The sequence below is a fragment of the Ursus maritimus genome, unplaced genomic scaffold (genome assembly GCF_017311325.1).
Source record: "Ursus maritimus isolate PB19 unplaced genomic scaffold, ASM1731132v1 scaffold_14, whole genome shotgun sequence".
Taxonomy (NCBI): Eukaryota; Metazoa; Chordata; class Mammalia; order Carnivora; family Ursidae; genus Ursus; species Ursus maritimus.
In genome coordinates, this window is record NW_024423786.1 from 51,791,855 (window position 1) to 51,819,844 (window position 27,990).

General features: G+C 61.3%; 4 protein-coding genes and 1 long non-coding RNA gene across 5 annotated transcripts; 3 read left to right on the forward strand and 2 right to left on the reverse strand.

Annotated features, from left to right (window-relative positions):
• Positions 1-2,500: 2,500 nt before the first annotated feature.
• Positions 2,501-4,389, forward strand: TGFBR3L (transforming growth factor beta receptor 3 like). Its single transcript, XM_040628284.1, is given in 7 exon segments — positions 2,501-2,580; positions 2,582-2,729; positions 2,819-3,127; positions 3,735-3,861; positions 3,953-4,111; positions 4,321-4,364; positions 4,366-4,389. Coding segments are annotated over 7 exon segments (891 nt in total).
• Positions 4,390-5,623: 1,234 nt separating this feature from the next.
• On the forward strand, positions 5,624-8,335 carry SNAPC2 (small nuclear RNA activating complex polypeptide 2). The gene is made up of 5 exons (XM_040629425.1): positions 5,624-6,112; positions 6,725-6,844; positions 7,004-7,072; positions 7,342-7,642; positions 7,700-8,335. Exons 1-5 carry the CDS (start codon positions 5,930-5,932, stop codon positions 8,014-8,016), a joined length of 990 nt encoding a protein of 329 aa, XP_040485359.1. The 5' UTR covers positions 5,624-5,929; the 3' UTR covers positions 8,017-8,335.
• A 1,332-nt stretch (positions 8,336-9,667) lies between these two features.
• On the reverse strand, positions 9,668-11,286 carry CTXN1 (cortexin 1). Its single transcript, XM_040628189.1, has 2 exons — positions 11,028-11,286; positions 9,668-10,651 (listed from the first exon to the last, which is right to left on the reverse strand). Exon 2 carries the CDS (start codon positions 10,629-10,631, stop codon positions 10,383-10,385), a length of 249 nt encoding a protein of 82 aa, XP_040484123.1. The 5' UTR covers positions 10,632-10,651; positions 11,028-11,286; the 3' UTR covers positions 9,668-10,382.
• A 515-nt stretch (positions 11,287-11,801) lies between these two features.
• TIMM44 (translocase of inner mitochondrial membrane 44) lies at positions 11,802-25,777 on the reverse strand. The gene is made up of 13 exons (XM_008711312.2): positions 25,673-25,777; positions 23,314-23,415; positions 20,832-21,002; positions 19,762-19,842; positions 18,876-19,025; positions 17,988-18,127; positions 17,589-17,674; positions 16,748-16,840; positions 16,535-16,659; positions 15,139-15,189; positions 13,361-13,450; positions 12,655-12,765; positions 11,802-12,360 (listed from the first exon to the last, which is right to left on the reverse strand). The coding sequence occupies exons 1-13, from the start codon at positions 25,715-25,717 to the stop codon at positions 12,241-12,243; spliced, it is 1,365 nt and encodes a 454-aa protein (XP_008709534.1). The 5' UTR covers positions 25,718-25,777; the 3' UTR covers positions 11,802-12,240.
• Positions 23,315-24,305, forward strand: LOC121102557. Its single transcript, XR_005834646.1, has 2 exons — positions 23,315-23,450; positions 23,866-24,305. It is a non-coding gene; the product is annotated as an uncharacterized LOC121102557 (long non-coding RNA).
• Positions 25,778-27,990: the final 2,213 nt, after the last annotated feature.

Genomic DNA, 27,990 nt, shown 5'->3' on the forward strand with positions numbered 1-27,990 from the left:
GGGGGGGGGGGTGCGAGCCCCAAAGGTGGGCTCTGGGGGGCTCCTCCTCCCTCGGGGCCAGCCCTTGGGGCTGGAGACTGGCCACAGCTCGGTGGGGTGAGTTGAGGACCTCAGGGGGCGTGGAGGGAGCCCAAGGGGCCGTGGCCACACAGGGTGGCCTTCAGGGAAGGCGGGCGCAGGGCACGGTGAGGGCAGCGGACGCTGTTGCGGCAGGGAGGTGGTAGAGGGGGTCGGTGGCAGGAGTGGGGCCCTGGGGCCCCGGGGAGGCAGGGATCGAGGGTGCAAGGGGCGGGTATGGGGGTTCGAGGACGTGTGACAGGACAGAGGTGGGGCTGGCTGAGGGCTGGGCGTGTGCAGGCAGTCACGCCCTTGGAGTGCCCCTGAGCGCCCCTTGACTCCCCCAGAGCTGGCCAGTCCGCCCCACTCTGCAGCAGCCAGAAGGGGAGGGGGTGTGTTTCCTTTTTGTTGGTGATGCATGCAAATCAAGTGGACAACAAAACAAAACCAGAAACCCACAGAACCACAAAAGCAACACCAAAGGTGAGGAGCGTGGCTGGACGTGGCGGACGCAGTCTAGGCCTAGGCGTCACTGTGTCCTGTCTGTCCTGTTGACTCTCGTTCCTGCTCCACACTCACAAAACGCCACATGTTCAAAAGTACTCGAGTTCTCTGCTCTCTGCCCCCCACCCGGGAGGGGAACTGCCGCCTTCTCTTGCCCAGGTCCCCTTTGTGAGGGGATGGGGGCAGGGTGCGGGGCCCACAGGCCTGGTCCCCCACCCTCCCTCACCTGGCCCAGCCAAGGGGGGGCGGGGAGGCCTTTGTGGGTAGCTGGAAGGTTCCGTGGCTGGGCGCAGGGCCAGCTGAGGCCCTGGGCCAGCCTCCTGGATTTATTTTTATTTAACTATTTTCTGTTTTGTGAGTGCGTCTGCCCGCCCCTGCCCCGCTTACGTGTGAAGTGGGAGTTCTGGGGGAACCTCTTCTTCCCCTCTGCCTCTTTCCTGTCCTCTCCCTCCGTCGCCAGTCACCAGCCATCCTTCTTGACCAGGCAGAGGGTGGAGTGGGCAAGCAGGGGCTTGGGGTGGCCTGCCATAGGCCGCCCGCCGGCCCACAACCCTTCTCCGGTCGCCAGTATTCCCCCAGCCCTTTTTAAAACGAAATGCCCTCGTTTGTAAATCCTTAGACGCTTGAGAATAAACCCCTCCCTTTTCTTCCACCGAGTCTGTGGTGTGTGTTGAGCTTGGCAGGCCGCGGCAGCAAGAGGTGGGAAGGGGCTGTGAGCGGTGACCTTCGGGGCGCAGGGGGAGCCATGTCGTTCCGGGGGATGGGGCCTCAGCACGGGGGAAACTGAAGCCGTGCAGCCCGGTAGAGTGGTATGTGTAGTGATACACGAGCGACCGGTGTGCAGGACCTCCCTCCCTGCCACCCGGACAGCCACAGGTTGGCCAGAGAGGAGCCCTTAATCCCCAGCCGACCTTGGGCGCTGGCTCTGATGAAGGCCCCTCAGTCCGCCGCCCCCGCTCCCTGCCTCCTGGGGTGGCTGCACAGCCGAGGACGGGGCCACCTGCTCACCTGCTGGTCCAGCATGCTGGCTGCCACGCTCCTGCTGCTGGCCCTGCTCCCCGGGGTCGCCTCCTTGCCTAGCGGACCGCCTGGTACGTAGAGGCTGGGGACGCGGCCCATCATGCCGCCATCCCCGTGTTGCTGTTTCTCAGCTGGACGGCTCATCAGCGCTGCCTGGGGGAACTGGTGGGTGGGAGGTGGGCGCAGCCTCTGCATCGCGTCTCCAGGTTCTTCTGGTCCCCCAACTTCTTCAGAGGCCCCAGCACTTACTTATGCTGAGGCCAGTGACCGTGGGCGAGCAGTGTACAAATATGCTTAGGAAATGTGTCTGGGGGTCGTACTAAATGTCTGAGGACATTATTTGACAAGGATCCCAGCAGAGTGCCTCCCTCAGGTGGGGAGGGGGGCAGGGGGGCAGGCATGTGGGTCGGCACCCTGTGCTGCTGCTGCGCTCGATCTGGGAGTGAGGAACCAGGACAAAGGGAGAAGCCCGAGACCCTGGTGGCCTGGCTGGGCTTCAGCTGTGCCAGAGGGGCAGAGAGCACCTTCCTCTTCCCCTTCCCCATTGGTCATAGTACCCTTGGAAGGGAAAGGGGGGGCAGCACCCTTCCCCCCAAGCTGGCCTTGCTGCCCCACAGAGCGGCCGTGCGCCCCTTGGGGAGCTGATCTGACCCAGCCAGACCACCTCCTCCGCGCCCCCATCAGGCACCCTTCAACGCTTCCCGGTCAGGGACTCCCTGGTCCGCTCTGGGTGGAGAAATCCAGGTCTGGGAAGGGGGACTCCTCCGCAGAGACGCGCAGCTTTGCTCGCAGCCTCAGCTGCGGGGCTGTGGCGTCCGCTGGGCGCATGGGACGGTCAGGGGACATACCATACCTACTCGGCCAGCAGTGAGGCGGGCGCGGAGCCAGCACGAGTGAATCCCTGACCAAGACAGCACCCATGCTCCAAAGGAGGCGGGGAGGTTGCTTCACTGGCCCGGAGGGGCTAAGGGGCAGCGCGACCTCCTTTGTGTCACCCTTTCTCCCCGCCAGCGCCCCCATTCCCCGCGGCGCCTGGGTCCTGGCTGCGCCGACCCCTTTTCAGTCTGGAGCTGTCGGACGCGGAGGACGCCTTCCCGCGCCGCGCGGGGCCGATCGAGGTGCCGGCCGACAGCCGCGTGTTCGTGCAGGTGTGGACGCGGGTCGCACCGCGGCCGGGTCGGGCCGGACGGGGGCGGCCGTTGCTGATCCCGCCCCCGCCCCCGCCCTCGCCCTCTAGGCTGCCCTGGCCCGTCCGTCTCCGCGCTGGGGCCTGGTCCTGCACCGCTGCTCGGTGACACCGTCTTCGCGCCCGGCCCCGGGCCCCGCCCTGGCGCTCCTGCGCGGGGGCTGCCCCGCCGACTCCTCGGTTGTCCTCCCGCCTCCGCCGCCGCGCCCGGGCGCTACCCGTCCGGCACGCTTCAGCTTCCGCCTGCGCCCGGTCTTCAACGCCTCCGTGCAGTTCCTGCACTGCCAGCTGAGTCGCTGCCGTCGCCTCCGGGGAGCCCGCCGGACACCTGCGCCTCTGACGCTGCCGCCGCCATCGCTGGTGCGCGGGCGCACGGCTGGGAATCTTGGCGCCTAGGCCAGTCGGGGGCTGGGCACAGGCCCTCTGGCCTCTGAAGGAAGAATCCCTTGGAGCTTGGGGTTCTAGGGCTCAGACGCTTTGGAGCCTGGAGACAGAGGTCCCTCAGATCTGGGGAGAGTCACTGGGTCTCAGGCTGGTGGCTGGGCTCGGAGACCAAGAGCGGGGGCTGTGGGGCTCTGCCTAGGGGTTCCCCAGGGGACAGGGAATGAACACTCGGCATGCTCTGGGATGCCTGGGGCGGGACTCTGAGGTTCCTCCAGGGCTGGGTGGCTCGGTGCAGAGGCGGCCAAGGGGCCTAACTTCTGGGTATCCAAGGTTCTCAGAGAACCGGGTGGTGTGACCTTGAGGGGCTGAAATTTGGAGTGCTCACAGACTGGGTGGCTGGCTGCTTGTACATCTTAGGGGCTGGGCTCGGGGACCTCTCAGGGGGTCGCATTTCCAGGAGCTTACTGGTGCGACTCCTGGTTGCAGTAGAGAGCTGGACACTTAGATCTCTCCGGAGCCCCGAGGACAGGTCCCTCTATCCTGGGGCCTGACATCCCCATCTCCTGCCTCCTCCTCCCCACAGTGTCTGCCTCAGGATGAGGCGTGTGCGGGCGCCGGCAGTGGCAGCGGCGAGAGCCTGGGTGCCGACAGCCCCCACCTGCACACGCTGACGCAGCCCATCGTGGTGACAGTGCCGCGGCCACCCCCCAGTGAGCGCGCAGTTCTCCGCAGGGGTCGGGGAAGGGCGGTAGGGAGGACATCTGGGGCCTGGGCCCAGTCTCTGTGTTGTACTTCCCACAGGGCCATCCAAGGGCGTCCCCAGCAGAGCCGTGCGCCCCGAGCCTCCCGCCCCGGCCCCGGCGGCCTTGGAGCCCGCGCCGGTAGTGGCGCTGGTGTTGGCTGCCTTCGTGCTGGGCGCTGCGCTGGCCGCCGGGCTCGGCCTCGTCTGTGCGCATTCAGGTACCAACCTCCGCCCGCCGGGACTTGCGTCCGGCCCCCAGCCTATTCCCGCGGGTCGCGACCCCGGATCGCCGCAACCCCCAGCCGGTGGGGCCCGACCATCCCTAGACCTGCTTGCGCTACGCCCGTAGCAGCCCCCAGGGGGCGCCCTTGCCCCGGCCCAATGCGCAGCAACCGCTACTGCTCCGCAGCCTGCTTCTCCTTTCCAGCGCCCCCAACCCCCGGTCCGGCCCCGAGAGACTCGCCCAGCGGCCCCCCAGCCCAGGAGGTCCCAGTGAGGCAAGTAAGCGGGGGCGGGGGCGGGGAGGGCGGGCGGGGCGTGTAACGTGGGGCCGGTAGGACAGCTAGAAGAGGGAGGAGGTGATGAAAATTACTTCATAGTCTTTCCCTGTGCCAGGGAGTGTTCCGGAAGGTTTCATGCCTATTAATTAATGTAATCACCATAACAACCTTCAGGTAGATATTATCCCCACATTAGAAATGAAAAACATGAAGCACTCTATGAAGTAACTTGTCAAAAGTCACAAAATTTGGTGGAGCTGGAATTCAAACTCGGGCACTGGGTCACCCACGGCCAACTTTGGGCTCTGTGTCACAAGAGGGGTCCTCAGACCTCAGACATACACTAGGCACGGAGAATTCACGACTAGCACCCACCCTCACTCCCGCACAGACTGACGGAGGAGGCCAATGATCGGCGGGGAAGGGGGTGGCCTGCGTGGTGTCCTCTCCTTCGCTCAGCCTGGGTAGCCCCTCCCCAGGAATAGCGCACCCCCAGCAAGGTCCTGAGACACAGCTGCCACGGCCTCGAACCAGGCCCGCCAGGGCTGGACCAGCCGCGGTCGACCTCGGACCCGACCGGACCACTGTCTCTGCTCTGAACCCTCCCGCCCCCACCCGCTCCTCCTCGCACCCTCCCATCTGGGCTCAGAATAAACATCTGGTCTGACCTGCTGAGTTCGGAAGTCTGCGTGTGCGCTTGGCGCGGGTATAAGGGGCAGGAAGCAGAGGCCTCGGACCAGGACTTGGGGGCCGGGCTCACACACCGATATATACGTATGCAGATGGGGGGGGGGGGAAAGCAGGGGAGACCCAAGGGAATTTTTCCCTAAGAGAAAGGGACACCCAACCCCACCTGCTAAAGTTTTAATAAGCTCCGCCTTCTTCCTCAACCCCTGCACCTGTCCACCTGCCTCCTGCGGGCTCCCCAGAGCCAGGCTTTCTCGGCTCTCCACCCCCACCCTGGACCCTGCCCTTGCTAGGGCCTCGACCTCTGGCCTCTGCTCCAGTCTCCTCTCCGTCTAGTCGAGAGCTCTTAAAATGTCTCCTATCCGAGTTCCTCCCTTCCCTTGAACGGGACTACTAGCTCCATTTTACAAATGAGGAAATTGAGGCTCGGCTCGGCCAAATCACTTGCTCTAGGTCCTCAGGGCTGGCCAACCCCACAGCCCAGGTTCTTGGCTACCACTGAACAGCTGCCTTCCTGCCAGGGTCCGCCCCTTTTGGAAAAGGAAAGCACACAATGGGAGTTTCGCAAGACTTAGTCCAGGAATGGAGGGAGGGCAGGAGATCTAAGTTCTCGGCTCCAGTTCATGGATGAGATATAATGCAGGCAGGGGGGAGTCTCATTCGCGCCCACCTCAGTTCGCACGCCAGTCTCTCCATCTTCTCGCATCTAAACGGTTCTTTTCGGCCGCAAACGCGGAGCCACGCCCCCATCTGGTTCCGCCTCCGCGCCGTGCTTTCTGACCCCAGCGGCCTCCGTAAGCCCGCCTACCAGGGAAACGGGCCGGGAACGCCGACACCGCCCTCGCCGGCATGAAGCCTCCGCAGCGGCGGCGAGCGGCCCCGGCGCGCTACCTGGGCGAGGTGACCGGCCCCGCGGCCTGGAGCGCCCGCGAGAAGCGGCAGCTGCTACGACTACTGCAGGCGCGGCAGGGCCAGCCGGAGCCGGACGCCGCTGAGCTGGCTCGAGAGCTGCCCGGCCGCAGCGAGGCGGAGGTGAGGGGTCCTGGGCAGGGAGCGGGGCTGGAGACCCGGAGAGGATATGGGCGGGGCATACTTGCGGCTGAGGGGCGGGGCGAGCTTCGGAGAGAGGCTGGGTGTGGGCGGGGCATACGTGAGGCTGAGGGGCGGGGCGAGCTTGGGGGAGAGGCTGGGTGTGGGTGGGGCATACGTGAGACTGAGGGGCGGGGCGAGGTGGAGGCCGCGCGTGCGAGAGGCTGAGGGTTCAGACTCCGAATTAGACGGAGCAGAGGCCCGGGTCAGAGCAGAAAGGGCAGCGGGACCCCGCGGGAGTGAGGCCGAAGTGAAAGCCCGGAAACGGGGCCGAGTGGGTGAAGCGGGGAGGTGAACAGGGTAGCACTTAGCAGAGGGTGGGCCCTGGCTGTGGGGAGGAAACAGAACTGGCCTGGGCCTTACATCTTTATGGGGTGGCTGGTCACACTTGGGGCCTGGGCCCGAGCACCGGGGCAGAGTCACTGAGACCTGTAACACCAGGGTAGCGGGAGGCAAGGGAGCAGTGCTGGTCCTGGAGCAGGCAGTAGGCTTTGGCCTCTCTCCCCAACCCTGGGCGTATAGAAGGCTCCTTCGGCCTCCTCCTCTCTTCTCCAGATCCGGGACTTCCTGCGGAAGCTTAAGGGCCGCGTGGTCCGGGAGGCCATTCAGAGGGTGCATCCCGGTGGCCCGCAGGGTCCCAGGCGCCAGGAAACACAGACCCCGGCCCCCATCGAGGTGAGGCAGGACAAGGCCCCCCCAGGGCTGGCCCCTGGGGCATGGTGTGGGTGTTGGGGGGATAACCTGGTCAGGGGAGTCCCCAGGAAGGGCAGGGCTTGGAGACCCCTGAGGCTTGATCCCTAGGCTGACCGTGTGCCTTCTGGTCGCCCCATCCAGGTATGGATGGATCTGGCTGAGAAGATAACAGGCCCGCTGGAGGAGGCCCTAACTGTGGCTTTCTCACAGGTACAGCCGTCGCAGGGGCAGGGTGAGGGTGTTAAACAGAAGTCTAAATGAGGGGGACTTGGCTCCTGGGCCCTTCCTCTCGCCCGCTCAGTGACTCTGGCCCGTCACCGAACATGGTGACCCCGGTTCGGAGGCAGCTCCTGTATGTTACGTGTAACAGGGAGGATTTGGTGAGCAGGTGGAGGTGGAGGGCCCAGCGGGGTGCAGGGCAGGGGAGAGGCCAGTGGGAGGCCTTTCCCCTTTCCCTCCCTGACTTCTCTTCCTGCCAGGTACTCACCATCGCTGCCACGGAGCCCGTCAGCCTCCTGCACTCCAAGCCCCCCAAGCCCACACAGGCTCGCGGAAAGCTACTGCTGCTCAGCAGCCCTGGGGGGCGGGAGGACTCGAGCCCTGACACTCCTGGCCCCGCCCCTAAGACGAATGGCCCGGTCCCCGAGGCACCCTTGGCATCCCTGGCTGACCCCTCGGCGGAAGGAGACTTGTCTGTGGACTTCGAGAAGATCTACAAATATCTGTCGTCTGTTTCCCGCAGGTGCCATGGCCCTGAGCTTTCTGCAGCTGGTGAGAATAGCGGGCAAGGGCTGTGAGGGAGGAAGCCCTGGGTAGCAACCCCCGCCCCTCCCTAAGTGGTCCTCGACCTGCTCACCGCGCTTCGCGAGGAGCTGCTGCGCTTGCCCTACGATGCCTTGGTTAAACATATGTTGGATATGTACGTGCGCCTGACCGCCCCTCAGCCCGACGCAGCCACTGAGGGCCTGGCGCCCGGAGCTCAGGATGCCGGGACGAGCTCCAGGGGGCAAGAGGAGGCCAGCCAGGCCGTGCCCCAGGCCCCTGAGAATGCAAGTGAACCAAAGTCTGCTTGGCAAGCAGCTGGGGTCTGCCCCCTGAACCCGTTCCTGGTGCCCCTGGAATTTCTGGGCCAGGCAGCCACCCCTGCGAAGTGAAGGCCGGGCAGGTGGAGGACACAGCAGACATCTGTGAGCCCCCTGGCCCTCAGTCCTGCCTGGGCTGGCCCTGCGTTGTCGGGAGGACCCAGTCACAGTGGAAGGTACCTGGACAGTAGGCAGCAGGGGGTGGCCTTTAAGATGACGCACACTGCAGGGGTCTCCGAAATAGCGGCACAGCTGTACAGGGGTTTGGCCACGGAACTGCAGCGGGGGCAGCTTGGCTAAAGTCACTGTCAAAAACTACTCCCCCCCACCCCCAAGCTCCTGTCCCTTCCAACATCCTGTATTCTGTAACTGAGTAAAGTTCTTGTCAATATGTCTTGCTCCCTTTTTCCTGTGAGTTAAAGATGGGAGTGGAGCCCCAAAGTGCCAGAAGTCAGAGGTAGGAGTGCCCGGAGCTCGGGGTCCCGGGGGCGGGATGGGGGGGGCATGCAGGGAGGAAGGCAGTCATCAGTAAGGGCTGCTACTGCCAGGTTTGGTTCGATGCCACCTGGAGTGACCTTGGTCTGGCCGTGAAGGGGACCCTTGGTGACTGTGTGGAGGATGAGGCCTGAGCCTGACAGGCGTGAGTGCAGGGTTTGCAGCACAGGTGACCTCGCCTCACGCAGATGAAGAGAAGCCAGCAGGGGGAGGGTAGCTAGGTGGGAGGAGCCAAGCCCCAGGTACAGGTCAAGGGTAAGGGTGGGCTGCCTCATGTGGCAGGAGGTTGGAGGGAGGGGGGCAAGTCCCCCTGAGGTGGCCTTAGCAAAGCAAGGAGGGGGAGGGAGGGAGAGCTGGAGCTGGAGGGGCCTCAGGGGCAGGGAGGGAGGAGCAGAGCTGGGTAGAGGAAGGGTCCTGGCTGCTGCCAAAGGCCCCAAATTCCCAGGAGTGCTGCCGGGTCTCCCTACAAGGGGTCCCCCTTCAATCGGCCTGCCCGAGGGTGTAGGTAGATCCAGGGAGAGGCTGGAGAGGGCACGGCAGGGGAGCCAGGTGTCCCCCCAAAGCACTGCCTCCCCCCACCCCCCAGCCTAACTAGTCCTCTGGGAGCTGGTAGGTTGTGTTTGCAGAGCCCGTGCATTCACACAGCCTTCCTTTTATAGAAGCGCTTGCGTCTCCCCACACACTGCACACGGCTCCCCCGGGGCACAAACACGTCTCCCTGGCGGCTGTGGAGCGGAGCCAGCGCACTCTGTGCTGCCTGTCCCCCGGTCTCCAGACTGTGCGTGTGGATGGTGGGCAGGAGGAACCAGGCCGGACGAGGTTTGGGGGAGCGGGTGTGTCAGTGCCAGGAGATCATGCCAGCTCTTGGTGGCTCCCTCCAGGGCCCCCCGTCCCCCCTTAGTCCCATTGTTCCACAGCCCCCAGTCTCCCCAAGTCAAGGGAAGGAAAGCAGGGTGGGTCTTGGCGATGCGTGTTGCCGAAGGGAGCTACTTTACAGGTCAGTCCCCCCAGAATTCGGTCAGGCTGTTTTGGCAGCATGGGGCAGCCATTAAGGGCATGTGGAATTCAGACGTGGGTTCCAATTCCAGCCCGGCTGGGAATCCTGCCACTCAGGCTGCCTGGTCCTTAGTCCCCGGGCCTGTCCAACAGCGATGCCAGGAGGGCTCGCTCGGGGTCCTGACGGGAACGACCACGCGCAGGACGCTAACTCACACGGCTGGGGAGGAAGTAAGCGCTCAGTAATAGCTTTATTGACACCAGCGGCTCAGAGGCAGGGAGGAGGGAGAAGGCGTGGGGTAGGCCACGGGCGATGGGAGAAGGGATGGGGGAAGTGGCAGGAGGGCCAATGAGGGGCAGAGGTGGTGACTGAGGGAGGGGCGCTGACCTGTACGGGGGAGCCTGCCCGCACTCTTCCTCCCACCGAAGGCACCGCAGCCATGGGTGCGCTCCAGTCTCGGTCTCCGGGGCAGGCCGCGCAGGGCCTAGGGGTTTGCAGCGTCCACCCCGCGGGCGCAGGACAGTCTGCCCCGCAGGAGCATCTCAACATTTAAGGGGGGGTCGGGGGCGGAGGAGTGAGGATCGCCAGACCACAGGGGAGGGACGGGGGACACGGGGGTCCCCCGCATCCAGGAATGGACATGACACTCATGCTCGGCGGCAGGACAATAGCAGAGCCACCTATACGCCCGGGGTGGGGGTGGGGGTCCTCTTCCCAGTCGGGGGCCAGCGGAGCCGGCGAGTTACGAAGCGAGCACGGGGCAGGATAAAGGCACGAAGTGGGGCTCCGGCCTGGCCGGGAGGAGAGATGGGAGGGGTCTGAGGGGGAGGAGCCGGGCCTCGAACGCCCTCCCCCCTCGGGCTAGGCGCTGGGGCGGGTCCTGAGCGCTATCCCTGCCTGGCGGTGCCCCCGTCGGGTCGGCCCTGGGAGAGGGGCCACGCACGGCTCAGACCAGCGCGTAGTCGAACTGCCCGCGCTCGAGCGCCTCCTTGTGGTCGGTCCAGGACGAGGCGGGCATGCGGCTGTAGGGGTCGAGCAGGATGCGCACGCAGCGCACCATCAGCAGCACCAGCACCACGAGCAGGCAGAGCACGAAGGCGAACACCGTGCGCTGCTCCGCGTCCAGGCCCGCGCCCACCGGGGGCCCCGTCGACGGCGGCAGCGGCTCGGGGGACAGCGTCCACGTCGCGCTCATGGCTCACATCGCCGCGCGCCCTGCGGAGGAAGGGCCGGCCGGGGGCGCGGCGATGAGGCTGCGCCTTACCGCCCCTGCGCCTCCCCCTCCCGCCACCGCCCCCTGACCGTGCCCGGATCCAGCCCCCGCCCGCGCCTCCGTCCCCCGGCTACGCCCCAGCGCGGCCCGCGGGCAAGCCGCCACAGGCACGCGGGGACCCAACTCCGGCCGTGAGCGCAGGTGGGGGCGCTGAGAGTGGGGAGAGGGAGCCCGGACCCGCCGGCCCGCGCACAACAGGTGCGAACGCGCAGCCCGGGAGGCGCAGCGGGGTGAAGCCCTGTCTCCCGCCCCGCTCCCTTTGTTCTCGGCATCCCCGGGACCCCTCCCCCACCGCCCCCGCCCCGCCGCGCCCCTCACCCTGGCCTCGACCGGGACGGGGACCGAGCGCCCGGTGGCTGCGCTCTCTTCCGGGACCCGCGCCGGCTCCGCTCTCGGCCTTTCCCCGGCGGCAGCGGCGGCAGCGGCAGCGGTGGCGGCCCGGGCTCAGCCCACCCCACCCGCCCCTGGAGCGCCGGAGACCGAGGCAGGCGAGCCGCGCGCTAGCCGGGCCGCCGCGGCTGTTCCCATGGCGACGGGGGGCGGGGCCGCCGCGGGGGGCGGAGGCTGCGCAGGGAGCGGTGCGCGGGCTCGCGACCCCGCCCCGGCCTCCGGGAGAACGGAGCACCCACCAGGAGGCGCCTGGGAGACCCCGGACTCGGGGAGCCTCAGCACCCAGGACCTTGCCCACCCCACCCCAGAAGCAACCCAGGCAGTCCCAGCCCGACTTCTGCACCTCCCCCCCCGCCCCATTCTCTGCGATAGACCCCTGGACCAGACTTCCTGCGCGGGCGGGTCCCAATGCTTCCTAAAATCGCTTATTGGCGCTCAAGCTCTTCCAGCTCTAGGGACCCCAACCCTCCGAGACCCCAGCCAGGCTACTGAAAAGTTCCCTAGCTCTTGTCATGGTCCCCCCCACCCTGGGGGGGGGGGCAGGGTCCTGATCAGGCAAGGCTGCCCCCTCCAGGGCTGCAGTTCCTTCAGTGACCTTGACCACCTCCTTGTGACCTCCTGGCCAGCTCCCACCATCCCATCATCAGTCCCAGCTCCCCCACCCCCACCCCAGTGACACACATCTCAGACCACCCAAGTTGCTCTCCTGCACTTTGGTGTTTTATTATTTCCAAATCTCGGGCATATATACAGGGTAGTAAGGGCACTGTTAAAATAAAAAACGGAGCCAAAATGGCCTGGCTTAAGTGGCCAGTGGGCCACTCTGAGTGACAGGGGCCTGGGCCCTGCCCTCCTGTCTCGAGTCCCTGGGCAGGGGCCCCTTGGCACCATCTGGCCTGTGCACCGCAGTGACCTTGCCCAGCAGCCCCACAGGGCAGAGGGGCAGCGCCGGGGCTGGTACTGTGGGGAGAGGCCCCTAGCAGCTGCCCGCCCTTCCCCATGCAGCTGCTTCCACAGCCACCCTGGTAGAGAACCCCCAGTCCTGTCCCCAGAGGTCTAGTTCCCAAGGGCAGACACCAGTCCTCCGAGCGTCCGCCGCGTGCTGATCCAGCCCAGGAGCCCCTGGTCGTGGCCACTGCGCTCAGAGGACCTGCTCTGTGCTGGAGGCGGAGATATCCAGAAGCCGCCAGGCCGCGTAGGGGTCGAGCTCGTCCTGATCTCGGCAGAGCGCCCACACGTACAGCATGCGCAGCACCTTGTCCTGCCGAGGTGGGGAACGTGAGGGCTGGGGATGAGCGACTGTCGAGAAGGCACAGGGCAGAACACAGAGGGGACGCTGGGAGGGACTAGGGGGTTAGCGTGGGTCTGGGCTCCAGAGGCTACAACTCAGGACTCGGCCCGAGCAGAAAGCTCAGTCACCCTCCGACCTCCACCAGGCCCCACCAGGGCCCGCCTGCCGCTGCTGCAGTCACAAAGAGCGAGGGAGGGAGCGGAAGGCGGCCACCCGCTGGCCACGGCCCTGCTCTGGCCCTGCTCAGCTTCCTCCCGCACTCACCGGGTCACCCTCGACCACCTCGCCTTTGGGGTTCTTGATCACCATCACCAGCTGGGCCTGGAAGGTGATGATTAGCACAGGCCCCTGCTCCATCATCTTGCCCATGGCGAGCTGCAGGGGGAGGGGGGACTCAGAGAGTGGCCACACCCCTTCCCTGCTGCTCCCCTTGTGGTGCAGATCCCCAGTTCCCAGGGGGCGGCCCCAGCACTCCCTTGTCCCCTTGTTGTTGGGCCAGGCCCCATAAGGAGCCTGAGGAGTCGTCCGTTTCTGGGTAGGGGATTCCCACGAGACCCTTCCCAATGTGAGCCAGCCTGAACTGCCAAGGACCCACGCAGCCGCCCTGGACCTGGGCTGGGCGGGCACACCAAGGCCTCCCAGAGCGGCCAGTCCTGCACACAGGCAGGGGTAGAGGGAAGTGCGTGCTGGCGTGCCTTCAGCTCCCCACAGGGGCCTGAGCAGTCCTGACAAAGCGTCAACCCTTCCCAGTAAAGGTGCCGGGACAGCACTGCCTTTGGGGGCCCTGAGGTCTGTGCAGCAGCACCCCCTGCGACTGCCACCTGCCTAAGAATTCTCCCACCACAGGCTTCCACTGAAAGGGACCCTGGAGGTCCCTTAACCCAAGCACCTGCCCATGCCACAGCTCCTCCAGGGACAGGGCACGCCTGTTAAGAGCATACCGCCCCCGCCCCAAGGGAGAGACACTCACATCAACGTTGTCGATATCCAGGATGCGGGAGTGGAACTGCAGGCCCAGCGCCCTGGCCTGCTGGATTGGGTGAGCCAGCTGGCTGTAGGTCTGCAATGACAAGCCGCATGCCTGTGGCCGCACGCACGCTGGAACGCAAGCCCCGCCTGGGCACCGCATGACCTGAGGCTGGCACACCGCGGGGCCGGGCGCACGGTTCTGGGCATCTCTCCCCGCGGGCCGGCTTGCCAGCCGAGCTCCATGCTTTCAGCCCTTGTGCCGTCCAGAAACAGCTCCTGGCTCCTGGGTGTGCTATGCCAGGAGTGGCAGATGCCAGGAGCACGGGTCCAAGCAGGCAGGCTGATGCCACCCGTCTGCTGGCCCCCGATCACCCCCACCCCCGTTATAAAGGCAGCGCTGCATCGAGACTACCGACTGAAAGCAGCATCGTCGGCAGACTCGGTAATCTTCCTGCCACAGGAGGTGAAATACACCCCCAGGGGTAAGTCGAGGCCTCTCTGGCTGATCTTGGACTTGCCCCTATTCACCGCATTCTGAATCTTGGCCTGGAATCAAACGTGTTTTCTAGGATTTGCCCTAACCCATGGCTGCTCCGAAAGGAGCTGCCCGGGGTGCCGCCTCCTCGCCGACCAGCTCCTCCCCAAAGCTGCTGTCCACGGGCAGCCCGTTCTTCCCAAGGGGCAGCGGCACCCCACGTGACACCCCTGGCCCCCCTCAGCCTGTTCCCAGGCCCAGGACATGTGCAGCCTTGTCTCTTTCCTCTGGAAGCTTCTCTGGACGCTTCTCTGGACTCACCAATTATGGTGGAAGACATTCCAATCACACCTACTTTTTATGGAAATAACTGATCTACCAAGAAAAAAAATGCTGCCACTCCCATTTCTGGTGTGATTCTTAAAAACGTCATTTAAAAAACATCTCTGTGTGAGCACCTGCAATTTCAAGGGCACTTCCAGGGGCACGGGCAGCTCTCTGGCAAAGATAACCAACCACATCCTAATGGTCCCAAAGTATTAACACACACACACACACACACACACACACACACACACGAACACCACCACCACTCCTAAATGCCTGCTGGATTAGTCACCATGCAGAGGAGTATTTAAAAAAAAAAAAACCTGACATCGTCTCCTCTGCTTTCTCCAGCAGAACAGAATCAGCCAAAAAAGGCTCTGGACGGCTTCATACAAACAAGCTTGGAGAACAATCCCATGAAGACCCGGGTCAGGCAGTGAGCAGGGCGAGGTGAGGTGGCTGGCCAGAGCCCTGCAGGGCCGGCTGCCAGGCCCTGAGCAGACAGAGTGTGCTCCTGGGGGGGCTGGCCCGCCATCCCCAGCCCAGCGCCATGCAGCCCTGGGACCCTGAGCCGTGACTGGGGGGAGCTGTCTAGCCTCGGCAGGACACACAGCTCCTCCCCATGCGGGAAATCCATCACCGCCTGTTTTGATCTGTGTTTCGGGAACTCGAAGTGAGAACAGCTAATGAGTCCAGCCAGCGCTTCGGGTCCCGCAAATGCTGCTGTGTTCGCGCTGTACCCTCATGACGCCTGTGACACGGGCGTGATGATGGACTCTGGCCCAGGGACAGGAAGGTCACACACACCCAGAGCTATTCGCGGCCCCTCTCCACCCAGCCCCAGCCCCCGGGGTCCCCCCACAATCAGGACACCAGACCCTGTCACGCCCCTGTCGGACCGTGCTGCCCACGCAGATCTCCACGCTGTGATTCTTTCTAGGCCTAACCAGAAAAAATAGAAAGAAACAAATACTCACAGCTTCATAGCACCAATCTTTGAGAATGTCGAGCTCTCCAGAAATCATGGCCTAAGATGGGGAGAACAACAAAAAAAATTAGCTTGAGACTAAGAGAGGACGATCTGGGCGGGAGGCCCTCCCCTACGGGCTCTAGCTGGGGAGTAAGGGGATTTGGGTTGGGCTGCAGCAATAGACCTGGGGGACCAAGGGCCTGTGTGTGACCCCCGGCAGCCCAGGGTGGTCCCAAGGGCCTCGTGGGAGGAAGCAGAGGAAGGTGGCAGCGTGGTGGGCTCACGCTGGCCAAGAAACTGAGCTAAGGAGGCCAGGAGCTGCATTCTCCCTCCACTGGGGATGGAGCTTTGCACAGCTGGGTCCACACAGGCACAGAGGAGGGGTCCCGGGGGTGGCCTCCCCAGATGCCATGGGGAATGCCTCTGCAGGAACTTGGAGGCAGGGCTGAACACGTTGAAGGTGACGGAGGAGCCCAGGGCCCAAGGGAAACCCCAGGCAAGCTGGGGGCTGAGAGCCTCACCCTATAAGAAACTGCCTGTGCTCAGACTGCTGCTTTTGGGGACTGCTCCATTTCTACCTCCTCCCGCCCTGCCCAAAGTGGCATGAGGGACCTGGGAACATGGAGGAGGAGGGGACCCCATGAAGGTCACTGGGACGGAGGAGGCAGGAGGAGGGGACAGGAACCCACCGGGGCTTGCAGGGCCTTTCTGTGGTCTCACTGGGACTTTCCAAAAGCCTGGCACATGCCCAGGCTCCGGCCACATCTTGGGGGCTAAAGGAGCAGATGCAGCGGGTTGGGGGGCAGGGGGAAGGCAGCCGACCTTGGCTGGGCAGGGGTCTTATGGAGGGTGGGTTGTGGCGGGACCTTGAACAAGCTGCTCTCTCTTCGTTTATGAGCCAGAAAGTGGGGCTAGAAGATGGGACACCTCGGGGAAAGCCCCCACAGGGTCCTCCTCATGGCTCGCCCACGGGCTACGGCTTCCCCCACGCCTGAAAGGCCCCTGGCCCCGGGGAGCGGCTCACTGTAGCCTCCAGGGACGCGCCTCAAGCAGAAAGCATGAGGGAAGAGACAGGAGCTCCAGGCCGGCTTTCAAGGGAGGCATCGTGACAGGGAACTCTGTCCCGGGAGCAGACACACCCCAAGGGCAAGGCAAGAAAGCAGCGCCATCGTGGGGACCAGCAGGGCCCACGGGCGACCCTGGGTGCCCTCTCAGATGTGCGTGACTAACAGGGGCCAGGCGTGGGGCCCCTCAGGCCTCTGAAAGCACGACAGGTGTCTGCCCCTGGCGGAGCACCCGAGCAGACCGCAGCCTGTGTGACGAGCACCGCCCGGGCTCAGTGCGCAGCCCAGGGCGACAGAGGCAGGACAGGACGGGGAGGGCCCGCTGAGGGGACGACCCACCTCCAGGACGTTGGGGATGATGTCGTTCTCACACTGCTGCAGGAACCGCTCCTTGTCAAAGGCGGGGTCGACTCGCAGGATCTCCGTGAGCACCTCTGACATCTCCGTCTTGGAGAACAGGCCCCCTGCAGGCAGCCAAGCCAGGAATGGGTCGAGGGCCCGGGGCCCTCCCCTTCTGCTGACCCCGGTGGCAAGGACGGGCAAGCCACTCACCCAGCAAGTCCGTGACCTTGTCTGTCAGTGCCCGGGATGCCCGGATGAGTGCGTTGTCGCTTTCGTCATACTTCATCTTCATCTCGAAGAACCCTGTGGAGACATGGACCGGGGTCAGGGGGCCTTTCCAGAATGACACCCCTACTCCACGACTTTGAAGGCAACTTGGGGCCCCTGTGAGATCCACTCTCCGTGCAGGCAGGGTAAACGGGGGGCCTTCTCTGAGCCTGCGTCCCCAGCCACGGGCCGAGGGGGCTGTGCGGACAGTGAGGGGCTGCCGTGCTGGCTGGAGCTCTCCCTCAAAAGGGAACAGACCTCTAGCAACTCCCACAGCACAAGGGATGAGGGTGTGTGAAGTGGCAGTGCTCCCTGTCGGCACCGGGAAGCCCCACGCCCCAACGAGAACAGAGGACTACGGACCCTTGAGCTGGCTGGCCGGGCCCTACTGGCGCCTCCTGTCCTGCCCTATGAGGGAGAGGCTCATGGTGGAATCCACAGCCGTGCCCCCAGCGAGGTCGGTATGCCTGGCCGCCCTGCTGCTAGCAACAGCTGACAATGGCAGGGATGGGTGACTTGGCCCCTACGGTAGGGTTCCCGGCCCGCCAGCCCAAAATGCACTGGGCTGCCCGCATGAGCAGGGCTGCCTGTCGGCCTGTGCTCTGCCAGGGCTCTGCTGCTCACTGGCTGGGTGATCCTGTGGAAGTGGCTGGTCCTCTCTGACCCCGGTCTCCTCCTCTGTAAAGTGGGGGTCTGGCTTGAGCCCAGCACATGGGGAGCACTCGGTAAGTGTCCGCTGTCACGGCTACGCTGTCAGCTGAGCCTCCGAGATGTGAACACTCACGATTAAATACCACGTTGTTGTCCCTGAAGTCTTTCCACTGCTGGTACCACTTGGAGTCCTTGTGCAGCACAACTCCCAGGGCCTCCCTGGGGTCAGACCGGGGCAGTGGTGAGCAGCAGCGTGAGCCCCTGTGCGCCGGCGTGAGCACCCGAGCCCTCCCACCCACCTGCCCCTGGGGGGGAGGGGTGTAGCGGGACAGCCCGCCCCTCACCTCTCAGCCTCCTGCTTCCTCTCTCCCCTTCCCACCACTCCACCCCCTCCCCCAGATTCACTAGGGAGCAGGAACCCTTGAGCAGAAAAGCTGGGGAATGAACTGACTCGGGCAGGAACCTTCTGCGGGCGTTCGAACACACCCGGTGCGTGGGGTGGGACAGAGGCGCTGGCCGGTCTGCTACCTACTCATTGGGCTCAAACACCTTCTCTTCCTTGAACTTCTCTCCCGCAAACTCCTTCCTCTTCCTGAGCCGCTCTGGCCTCCGATAGGGCCCGGTCTGCCCCAGCACACTCTCATCCAGCTCCTTCTTCACGGACTCCACCCCCTGGCGGAAAGCGGTCGGCCAAACGGTGGGCACTCAGGACCTTCCCCACACTGCAGACCACCATGGCGGGCCTGTTTGTTTGTGCCCCACATTGGGAGAGCATCTGCTGGGAACCCCAATCTAGGACCTGATGGCACCCCAGGACCTCGGCCTCCCCCAGTTTTGAGGTCATGTGGCTCAGAGTGACCTGCCTAACTTCCCTGCATGGACAAGACTGTTCTAGATGGACCCTGTTTTTCTTTGGCCTCCCTCTCATTCCCCCAGACCTCCCTGTTGGGGCTCTGGCCCTGTTCACTGGCTGTGCACACCCGCCCTCTGTAGGGCCTGCCCCTGCCACCTGTGGCCCCTTCCCTGTATGCTCCTGTCACTTGTCGCTCAGGAACTCCTCATCCCCTGCTGGGTCCCCCAGACCCCTTGAGAGCAGAAATGCAGACTTTCTATTCTGTGGCCCCTGTGACCAGCAGAGGACCCAGCTGCGGAAGGATTCGACAGGTCATGGGGTACGAATTCGGGACCTCCAGTCACCCTGAGTGCAAATGGTCCCTGGTTTAGGGACACAAGCTAAGGATGTTAGCAGCTGAGAGCCTCTCGCTTGCCCAAGGCTGCCCAGCGGGAGTGGAGCACAGACCTGGTGCCTCGGGTGGGCACTTCCCCCCCAGGGCTGAGCTCCGAGGTGGGAACTCTGGCTCCTGGACTCAAAACAGGCCAAGGCAAGGGCACCCCCGCCGTAAGGCTCAGCCCGACCCACCTGGGAGAGGGCTCTGAAGGCGGCAGTCTTGCCTAGCTTCTCCCCACCCTTGGACACCGACTCAGCGGACTGCTTGGCAGTCTTGGCGGCTTCTTCCACGCTCTCCTTGATTTTCCGGCCGAGGTCACTTTTACTGACTTCATCAAGACTCTACTGAGACAGAGGGACAGGGGTGTCAGCACAGCACCCCTCGGGGCCCGCACAAGCTCCCCCAGAGCTAAGGCCAGCCCAGCCCCCCAAAGGGCAGGAATAGGTGTTCTGAGCTTGTCTGGCATATGGGGCCCCGAGACTCAGGTCCCCTGTGTACAATGTCCAGGGTGCTAGACCTTTGGGCTCCCGGGTAGACACCAGGTCAACTGGGCTCTCCCCAGAATGGGCAGGAGTGGCAGCCTAGGGATACAAGGGGAGGAGCCTGTGCCCAGCACCGCACTGGCCTGCCCCTCTCTCCTGCCCAGAATAGAGAAAAGCAACACAAGCCACAAAAAGGAAGCCCCTGGCACATCTCCCTCCCATCTCCACCCTTGCCTGAGGCCCAAGCAGCACTTCCCAGCTTTTTGGCAGGAAGAAAAAAAAATCCTCATCTCTCCTCCCGTCTTTGCCAGTGGCACCAAAGCTTCTCACCCACACGGTAAACCGCAGGGCACGGGGGCTAGTCTGACTTCGCTCTCCTTCCTGAGGGTGCCATGCAGCCTAACTCCGGAAGCCGCCCAACCAGGCTGGCTCTTCCCTTGCTTGCCGCCCACGGCTACTCGTGGCCTGTGCCAAGTCACGCCCTGCCCGGCGCCAGCTCTGCCTGCAGCTTCCAGCACCGCTCTCCTCCCAGAGGCGACGAACAGATGGCCCCGGAGCCGCGGCCAACAGAGCGCGGGGGCCCAGAGACCGTTACCTCCTTCACTGTGCCTGTGATCTCCCCCAGCTTCTTCTTTATCACTTCGCTTGTCCGCACGGTTTCAGATTCAATGGTTTTCTACGGTAGGAATGTTGTTTCTTTTCGTTACAACGCCACGGTTCTCTTATAGGCAAGGGTCCAAAGACTCATTTTCTCAGCAGCCCTCCCCTGCCAGCCTGCCCACCCCAGGGCCCCTCACTGCCCCACAGCCTCCCCGGCGGGCTCAGCAGCCAAAGGCTGACACATGGAGACCCTCTAGGCCCAGGGCCTGGCTCCACTCTCGCGCTAGGTTCAGGGGTGATCTGGCCCCCTCTCCACCCCCTCCCCCTGGCTCACTGACGTTATCCTGCCTCACTCTGCACCCTGCAGCTGCCAGTCTCTGCCGGATCTCCCACAGCCACTGTCCCACCCGACTGGCCCCCGAACCACCCCTCAGTCCCCACGCCTGCCTTAATGGCAAGGAAGGGTGATCTGCTGTCGGGTCAGATCCCCACAGGCCCTCCGACAAACAGGCCTTCCGCGTGGCCTGGGAGGGGACCAAGAGAACAAAAACCCCAGAGACCTGGAGTGGGGGCCCACTGGTAAGATGGGGAGGCTGCCCCCACCTCACAGAGCCCTCGTGCGGCAGAGGCGGCGGAGCCCGTTCGCCGTGGCAGGTGCCTGGCAGCTGCTCGGTAAGAGACGGCAGTCGTTAACGACAACACTCGCGGTGTTATAACCTGCTTTCTACCCGCTGCACTCAGAGCCACGACCAGCTCTCAGGAGCAGCACATCTCAAGCCTACTGCTTCAGCAGTCACCGGGGGAGCCCAGCAGGTGCACACTCCCGCCGGCAGCTGGTGGGGGAGGGGCTCCAAGACCCCGCATTTCTCACGAGCTCCCAGAAGCTGGTGCTGCCGGTATGCAGAGCACGGCGCTCCGTCTCACCACAGAAACGGAGGGCTGGCGACGTACTCCTGTGCCCTCGCCCCCTGGCATCAGTGCAGTGACCTCACCTTCCCCCACCACGCCGGCACCACGCGGGAAGCAAGTGTGCCACCAGGGGAGACGCGAAGCAGAGGGACTCACGTATTTCCTTCTGGCTTCCTGGAGCGCGTCGGACTCTTCCAACTTGCGGGCCTCATCTCGGAACTTTTTTATACTTTCTTTCATTTCTTTGTTTTTGGCTAATTCTTGTTTGATATTATCCAGCAAGCCAGAAAGAAAACCTTTCCTGTTTCCAGAAGAATAGGATCTGGACTAGAAAGAATGTAAAAGAAACAAAGGGTTTGTACTTTTTCCTCTGTGCTGCCGATACGGGTTTCACAATGAATAGCTACCTCTCTTAGGAGCGACAAAAGTCAAATCAAAAAAGCATCAGGTGAGGGGCGCCGGGGCGGTTCAGTCAATTAAGCGTCTGCCTTCAGCTCAGGTCATGATCCCGGGGTCCTGGGTTGGAGCCCTGAATCAGGCTCCCTGCACAGCAAGGAGTCTGCTTCTCCCTCTCCCTCTGCCCCCACCCCCCTTCGTGCTCTCTCTTGTAAATAAAATCTTTAGAAAAAATAAATAAAAAATAAAAAAGCATCAGGTGATAAACTGTGAGAAGTCCAGACAATGAAATATTATTCAATAATAAAAAGAAATGAGTTAGCAAGCCATGAAGAGATGGTGTGGCCTTCCACAACGTCCTATGTCAATGACACCTCAATTTAAGAAGACACAGAGGACCTTAGCTGCGTATCACCAAATGAGAGAAGCTGGTCTGAAAAGACTCCAGACGGTATGATCCCCGCTCTAGGACCTTCTGGAAAAGGTGAAACCATGCAGATAGTAAACGGATTAGTGGTTGGCAGGGGCCTGTGGCGGGGCGGGGGATGAGTGGGCAGAGCACACGGGAGTTCCCGGGCACTGAGATTACTCTGTGACAGCACGATGATGGACACACGGCAGACGTCTGTCCCCAGCCCGGGAATGTACAGCACCCAGAGCAAACTGTGAAGTAAACTGTGGACCTCGGTTAATAACGAGAGATCAACACCGCCTCATCAGTTGTTAACAACCGTGCTGCACAAACCCAAGATCCGCCTCATGGAGAAAATGCCTCACGGGGAAAGCTGTGCGCCCAGGTGGGAGGAGAGGGGAGAGAAGGTGACGGCAACTCTCTGTACTTCCTGTTCAGGTCTTCTGTACTTCTCTCTTTTTTTTTTTAAGATTTTATTTATTTATTTGACAGAGATAGAGACAGCCAGCGAGAGAGGGAACACAAGCAGGGGGAGTGGGAGAGGAAGAAGCAGGCTCATACCAGAGGAGCCTGATGTGGGGCCCGATCCCACAACGCCGGGATCATGCCCTGAGCCGAAGGCAGACGCCTAACCGCTGTGCCACCCAGGCGCCCCAGGTCTTCTGTACTTCTAAAAGTGCTCAAAAGAATAAAGTCTACCCTAAAACAAAACAAAGGACCAGGCTCCTCCTCCACCAGAGGAGACCGTGGATGAGAAACGGGCGCAGCTTAGAACCCTTAGAGGGATTCACATGTGCTCACCCAAGGTAAAGGTCGATAGCCAAAGGGGCCCTTGCCCCAGGACTGGGACAGCATCCCAAAGAAGCTGGCACAGGCCCTACTCCCCTAGGTTTCTGGGGCCAGGATAACTTCTTCCTTTGGAGTCACTCTCAAGTCCCAAGCACACAAACCTCCCTCGTCAACCTACAGGATCACTGTTACCAAGAGCCGAAGCTCAGCGGTCCCCCTGGTAGGAAAACCCGACACACCTAGAAGCCAGAGCCTAGGGAGGCCAGAAGAAAGGCCAAGGCCCCCTCCAAGCACAATAGCCAGTACGCTGCCTAAGACACAGGCTCCAGGGTCAGACTGAGACAGGTACAGATCCCTGCTTCGCCACAAGCATGAGAGCAGGCCCCGAAAAGGGAATGCTTGAAGAACCTCGAGAGGGAGCCACGCCGTGGGGTAGTGGCGACTTTCACAGTGTGCCGGTGCACCGCGGTGGCCGGGGCCCGCCTTCCCATTTTCAAGGTGCCTGACTCCCGAGCCCCCATCAAGCCCCAGGGCCAGCCTGGCCAGCCTTTCCTGGCAGGGGGGGTGGGGGAGTCCAGGTTCTAAGACCTTTGGGACTGCGCCACCACCTGTGGGAGAGAGTCCACTGCTGAGAGGAGACTCAGAGGGATGGGCAGGGTGTGGGCTGCCCCAGTGTGTGGGTTTGGGCAAGTAGATCAGCTTCTGGGTTTTCCTCCCTGTGGTGGTGAGGCACCCACAGAAAGAAGCATGGTTGAACAGGTATGATGGGAAGGGCAATAGCTCTAGAAAATGTGGTCTGTGAGGAACAACAGAAACAGGAAACCGAGCCCCCGAGATGGGTGACTCTGCTCAAATGCTTGGAGGGCTGTTATGCAGAAAAGGGAAGAGCCACAGGGATAGAGGCCTTAGATGTAGAATGTCAGCCAATCAGCTGCCCCGGCAGTGTGGGCAACACCCTGCAGCCCTCTCTCCGGTCAACTAGGCATATCTTTCAGAAGACTTTCCCCTCTTCTCGGCCTGCTGGCATTCTGAGTCACTCACCACGGGCAGCTCTCCACCGGCCCAGCGTATCTGATAGGTACCATGGCGTAGCGGCACCAGGTTGTGGCTGGACAGAAACTGGACTCCACTGCCGAGGCATCTCTAATTGGGGGAGAAAAGAGAAAGACCCAATTCAGGTAAGAGAACGACTAGGAAGTAAGTGGGCCACACTAAAAAGCAGGGGGTCGCCCAAGACTCATTTGCCGATTTTTACCGCATGCCTTGCCGCATGCTCGGCGCTCTGCAATCTTGCTAAATTCTGAGAAGCCAGTGGAATCTTGCGGAAAAGATGACACTGGATCTGCAGGGTCCATGTCTACTTTCCTGCCTCTGAGCCTGGGGAAAACCAGAGGAGTCCCAGGAAATGCCAACCTATGATGGAAGAAGGTGAATCGTGCGCGTCTGATTTAATCCCAGAGACTGAAATGGGCACCCAGAGCCTAGATGCTGGCAGTAAACAGTCCTCTCGCAAGCCTACCCCGCTTCTGTCAGCCCTGGAAGACCAGAGACCTGGGCTTTCAGAGGTAAAACAGGGAGAACTTATTGTTCCAGGTGCAACCCTGGGAGCCAGCGACAACTGAGGGGACCCACCTGGGCCGAAACACTGCTGTCATCTGAAAGGCATTTCTGCTCCTACCAAATGAAGAGCTTAAGCTCCATAAGAGAAGGGCCTGTGCAGTCTTGTTCAACGTTGAACCCTAGCACCCAGCACTGAGCCAAGCACATTGGTATCAATGACCCCACAGAACTACTCTTCCATTTCCACATGGGCCTTTCCTCTCCCTGTTCCACACTTCCTGTCTCCAGGAACTCTAAGCAACATCCCAAACTCATATAAATGCCACCATCTCCTATAGCTCAAGAGTCATTCCTGAGACGCCTAGCTGGCTCAGTCGGAACAGCATGAGACTCTTGACCTCAGAATTGTAAGTTTGAGCCCCACGCTGGGGGTAGAGATGACTTAAATAAATAAATAAACTTACCCCTTCCCCCCATTTTTTTTTTTTTTAAGATTTTATTTATTTATTTGACAGAGAGAGAGACAGCGAGAGAGGGAACACAAGCAGGGGGAGTGGGAGAGGAAGAAGCAGGCTCATACCAGAGGAGCCTGATGTGGGGCTCGATCCCATATCGCCGGGATCACGCCCTGAGCCGAAGGCAGACGCCTAACCGCTGTGCCACCCAGGCGCCCCTTCCCCAAATTTTTTTAAACAGTAACTCCTGGTGGCTCAGTTGGTTAGGCAACTGTCTTTGGCTTGGGTCATGATCCCAGGGTCCTGGGACTGAGCCCCGCATCCGGCTCCCTGCTCAGCCAGGAGCCTGCTTCTCCCTTTGCCTGCCACTCCCCCTGCTTGTTCTCTCTTTGTCAAATAAATGAAACCTTTAAAAAAGAGTAACTCCCAAGAGTTTAAGTAAGTTGTTCTTCTCTGCCTACACCTATTGATCCTGGAGCCACAGATTTCAGCAACAGTCTGAGATGGAAGTGGATGGCTGTCTAACTTGGGAAAGAAATCCCAGAGCAAACCCAAACTTGAGGTTGGTTCCCCACCGGTTTTGTGCCCAAATCCAAACGTGTGTTATTTCAATATCTCAACCCCAACTCAAAAGACAAGCAGCCAAGAAAAAAAATCAGCCCTGAGTCAGAGAGCTTCTTTCTCCCCACACTAGGATCCCTACGAGATATTTTCCTCCCTCCAGAGTCTGGCTCTGTCGTCAGTCTGACCCAGGGTTTTGGCCAGGTCAGCTACCCCACTAGCTGAGACTGTGGGCAGGTTGCTTAACCTTTCTGAGTTCCAGTTTCCTAACCCAGTTTCCTAACCTAGTCCCAGCAACATGAAGTACTACTGTTTTCTGAGCGCGCTATAAACACCTCAACTCTCACCGCCCCTATGAGCTCAAGCTCTCAGCCGGGCCGAGAACTACCTCCCGCACTTTCACACGGAGGGTTAGGAGGTGCGAGGCAGGAAATGGTCTCGGTAGAGGACCTGGCACATAAACGCAAGCCGTGACTGTCGCGGTGTTCTGACTTCTAGCTGTTTCTCTACTGGGCGCCCAGGCCACCATTCACTCCCGGGTGCACGTGGAGTCTGATCAGGAAGTATGGGGCGATTTACCCCCCGCCGGGCTCCGCCCATGGCCACCTCCCACCCGGCACGCTCTGCCCCGGCCCATGAGTTTCGCTCCGGGACCCCGGGCCCGGCCTCCGCCGACACAACGCCCCAACCACAAGGCTCTCGCTGAGCCCAAGGAAGGGCGGAGAGAGCCAAAGGCCTGAGGACAAAAAGGCCCTGGAGGTCGCAGGCCTGGAGCTCCTTAGACCCGCCCCCACCCCCACCCCCGACACCGCACGTCCGCTTACCCGCGGGCAGCGGCACCAGCCTCCCCACAGCGCCGCCGCCGCCATGTTGCTGGATCCCGTGTGACCTTCTGGCGACGCGGTCCGATGGCGTCACCAGCCTCGTCTAGGTGGCGCGGCGTGGGCCTGGGAAAAGCCGGCCCTGGGGGCGGGGTTTCGGAGAGGAAACGGCCTCTGATTAGACAGCATTCCAGGGGGGCGGGGCCTTGAAGAGGGGTCTGGGATAGGGGCGGGGCCTAATGAGGGGGCGATTCCTAGAGAGTTAGGCCTCTGATAGGGCAGGATTTCGGAAGGCGGGGCCTGTGACTGGATGTCACCCGGGGGGCGGGCTCTTTTTTGAAGCGGAGACCTATGGTTGGGTAAGACTACGAAGGGGCGGATCGTGAGGGCGTGAATTCCTCCCGAGCGGTGAACTCCCCGACAGATAGCGCAGGGTTGCAGTGGCTGGAAGGACAAGTAGGGCGGCTGACTACAGGGATAGATTCAGTTGGATTCTGCCTGATTGGCCCGCGGACCTGCCCGGTAGTGACTGACCCTGCTCTCACTGACAGTGGCCTACAGTGACCGACAGACGGGCAAGTGAGTTGCTCCACGAGCGAGAGCACATGAGCCCACTTTGTACAGCACTTTGAGAAAGCGCCTGTTGGTTTTAGTCCAGAACAGGAGAAGATGAAGCTAAGACCAGGCTGGGTGGAGCCCCCTTCTCCATGGATTCCGTGTGAATTGACATACCTGGCCCTAAAGATTAGGCCTTTGTCTTTTTAACACCTGGATACTATTTTCCATTTAGAGAATGCCGCCACCAAGTGGCGTACCTTAACATGGCCATGCAATCCGAGTCTAGGAGGGATGGGGAGCTGGTACCGTGGGGTAGTCAATACATGTTGCCTTTGCCCTATGGAAGCCTTTTGAGTTATTAAACTGTGATAAGGTCTGTGGGACTTGAAAGGGAGGCAACATACACTCCCTATCTTCAGAGCTGGACAGATTCTCTGTCTCTCAGAAGCTCCACCCTTAGGTGGGAGTAAGAGATTTGGGCTTCCACTCTGGCTTTGTCTGAAATGTCTTTACTCCAAGAAGAGCAAACTAGTTAAGTGGTTGGGATATATAGGTTTGTTGCTGAGAAGAAGGTCTGGGCTTCATTGTAGCTGAAACCATGGAATTGGATAAGGGCACCCGGGAGTGTGTCAAATGGGCATATCAAAGACCAAGGGTAGAGTGGAGGAAGAAGAGCACTCGAAGGAGACTGGGCAGGACTGGTCAACAGGTAGGAAGAGCACCTGGAGGACCTCAGAGAAGGCAGGTGGAGTGCAGAGTGGTGAATGCTACAGGGAACTCAGGCAAGGCAGGCCAGGCCAGACCTGTATCCATCGTCCTTGGCATTTTGCAGTATGGAGGTCCCTGGTGAGACAAGCAAGAGTATTTTGGTTGAATGGTGATTGTGGAAGCCAGATTTCAGTGGGTTGAGATTTTTTTTTTTTTACAGAGACGTACTGGAGTCAGCTGGTAGTGGCCGGCGAGAGCTAATTGTCAAATTTTTAGGAATTTGGGAGCTAGTTGTTAAATACAGCCGTTGTTTAAAAGTTCATTGTGTGAACTTGCCCATCAAATGGATTGTATTTACACAAAGGTAGTAAATACTCAAAACTCAACACTTCCTAATTATTTTTCCACGTGTTGCTAGCTGTGCTCTGAGGGTATTTACATAAACCACTTCTGTGTGCTGGAAATACTGTTACGCATGCCATTGCATCTTCTCCCTGTTCCGTGTTCAGTGACATGGCATCAGTAGCTTGACATCGGCCATGGCGGGAGTATTTACACCACGGGAATTGGCAAACACTACAAATCAGAAGCTTTTGGTTTGTTTGGAGGGCCAGCTAGTATATTCATTCAGCCAGCACGCAGAGCAGGCATGGGCACCTCTGAGGAATCTTTGCCATGTGTAGAGGGAGAAATGATGGCAGCTGGAGGAACATATGGGGAGGATTGAGGGTGCTCGGGTGTTTGTTTTTCCACCTTTTTATTTTGAAACATTTAAAAGCCACAAAAAAGTTGCAAGAATAGTATAATGAACACTCATAGACGTTTCACCTAGATTCATTTTGCCACTTGCTTTAGCCATCTCTGTTATACACACACACACACACACACACACACACACACACATATATATATATATATACAAGCAGATTTGTTTTGCTAAACCTTTGAAGGAGAGTTGCAGACATCAAAACACTTCCCCTTCAGTACCTAAGCACATTTCTGACAAGGGCATTCTCTACCAGACCACCATGCCCGTATCACCCCAAGACAGTCAT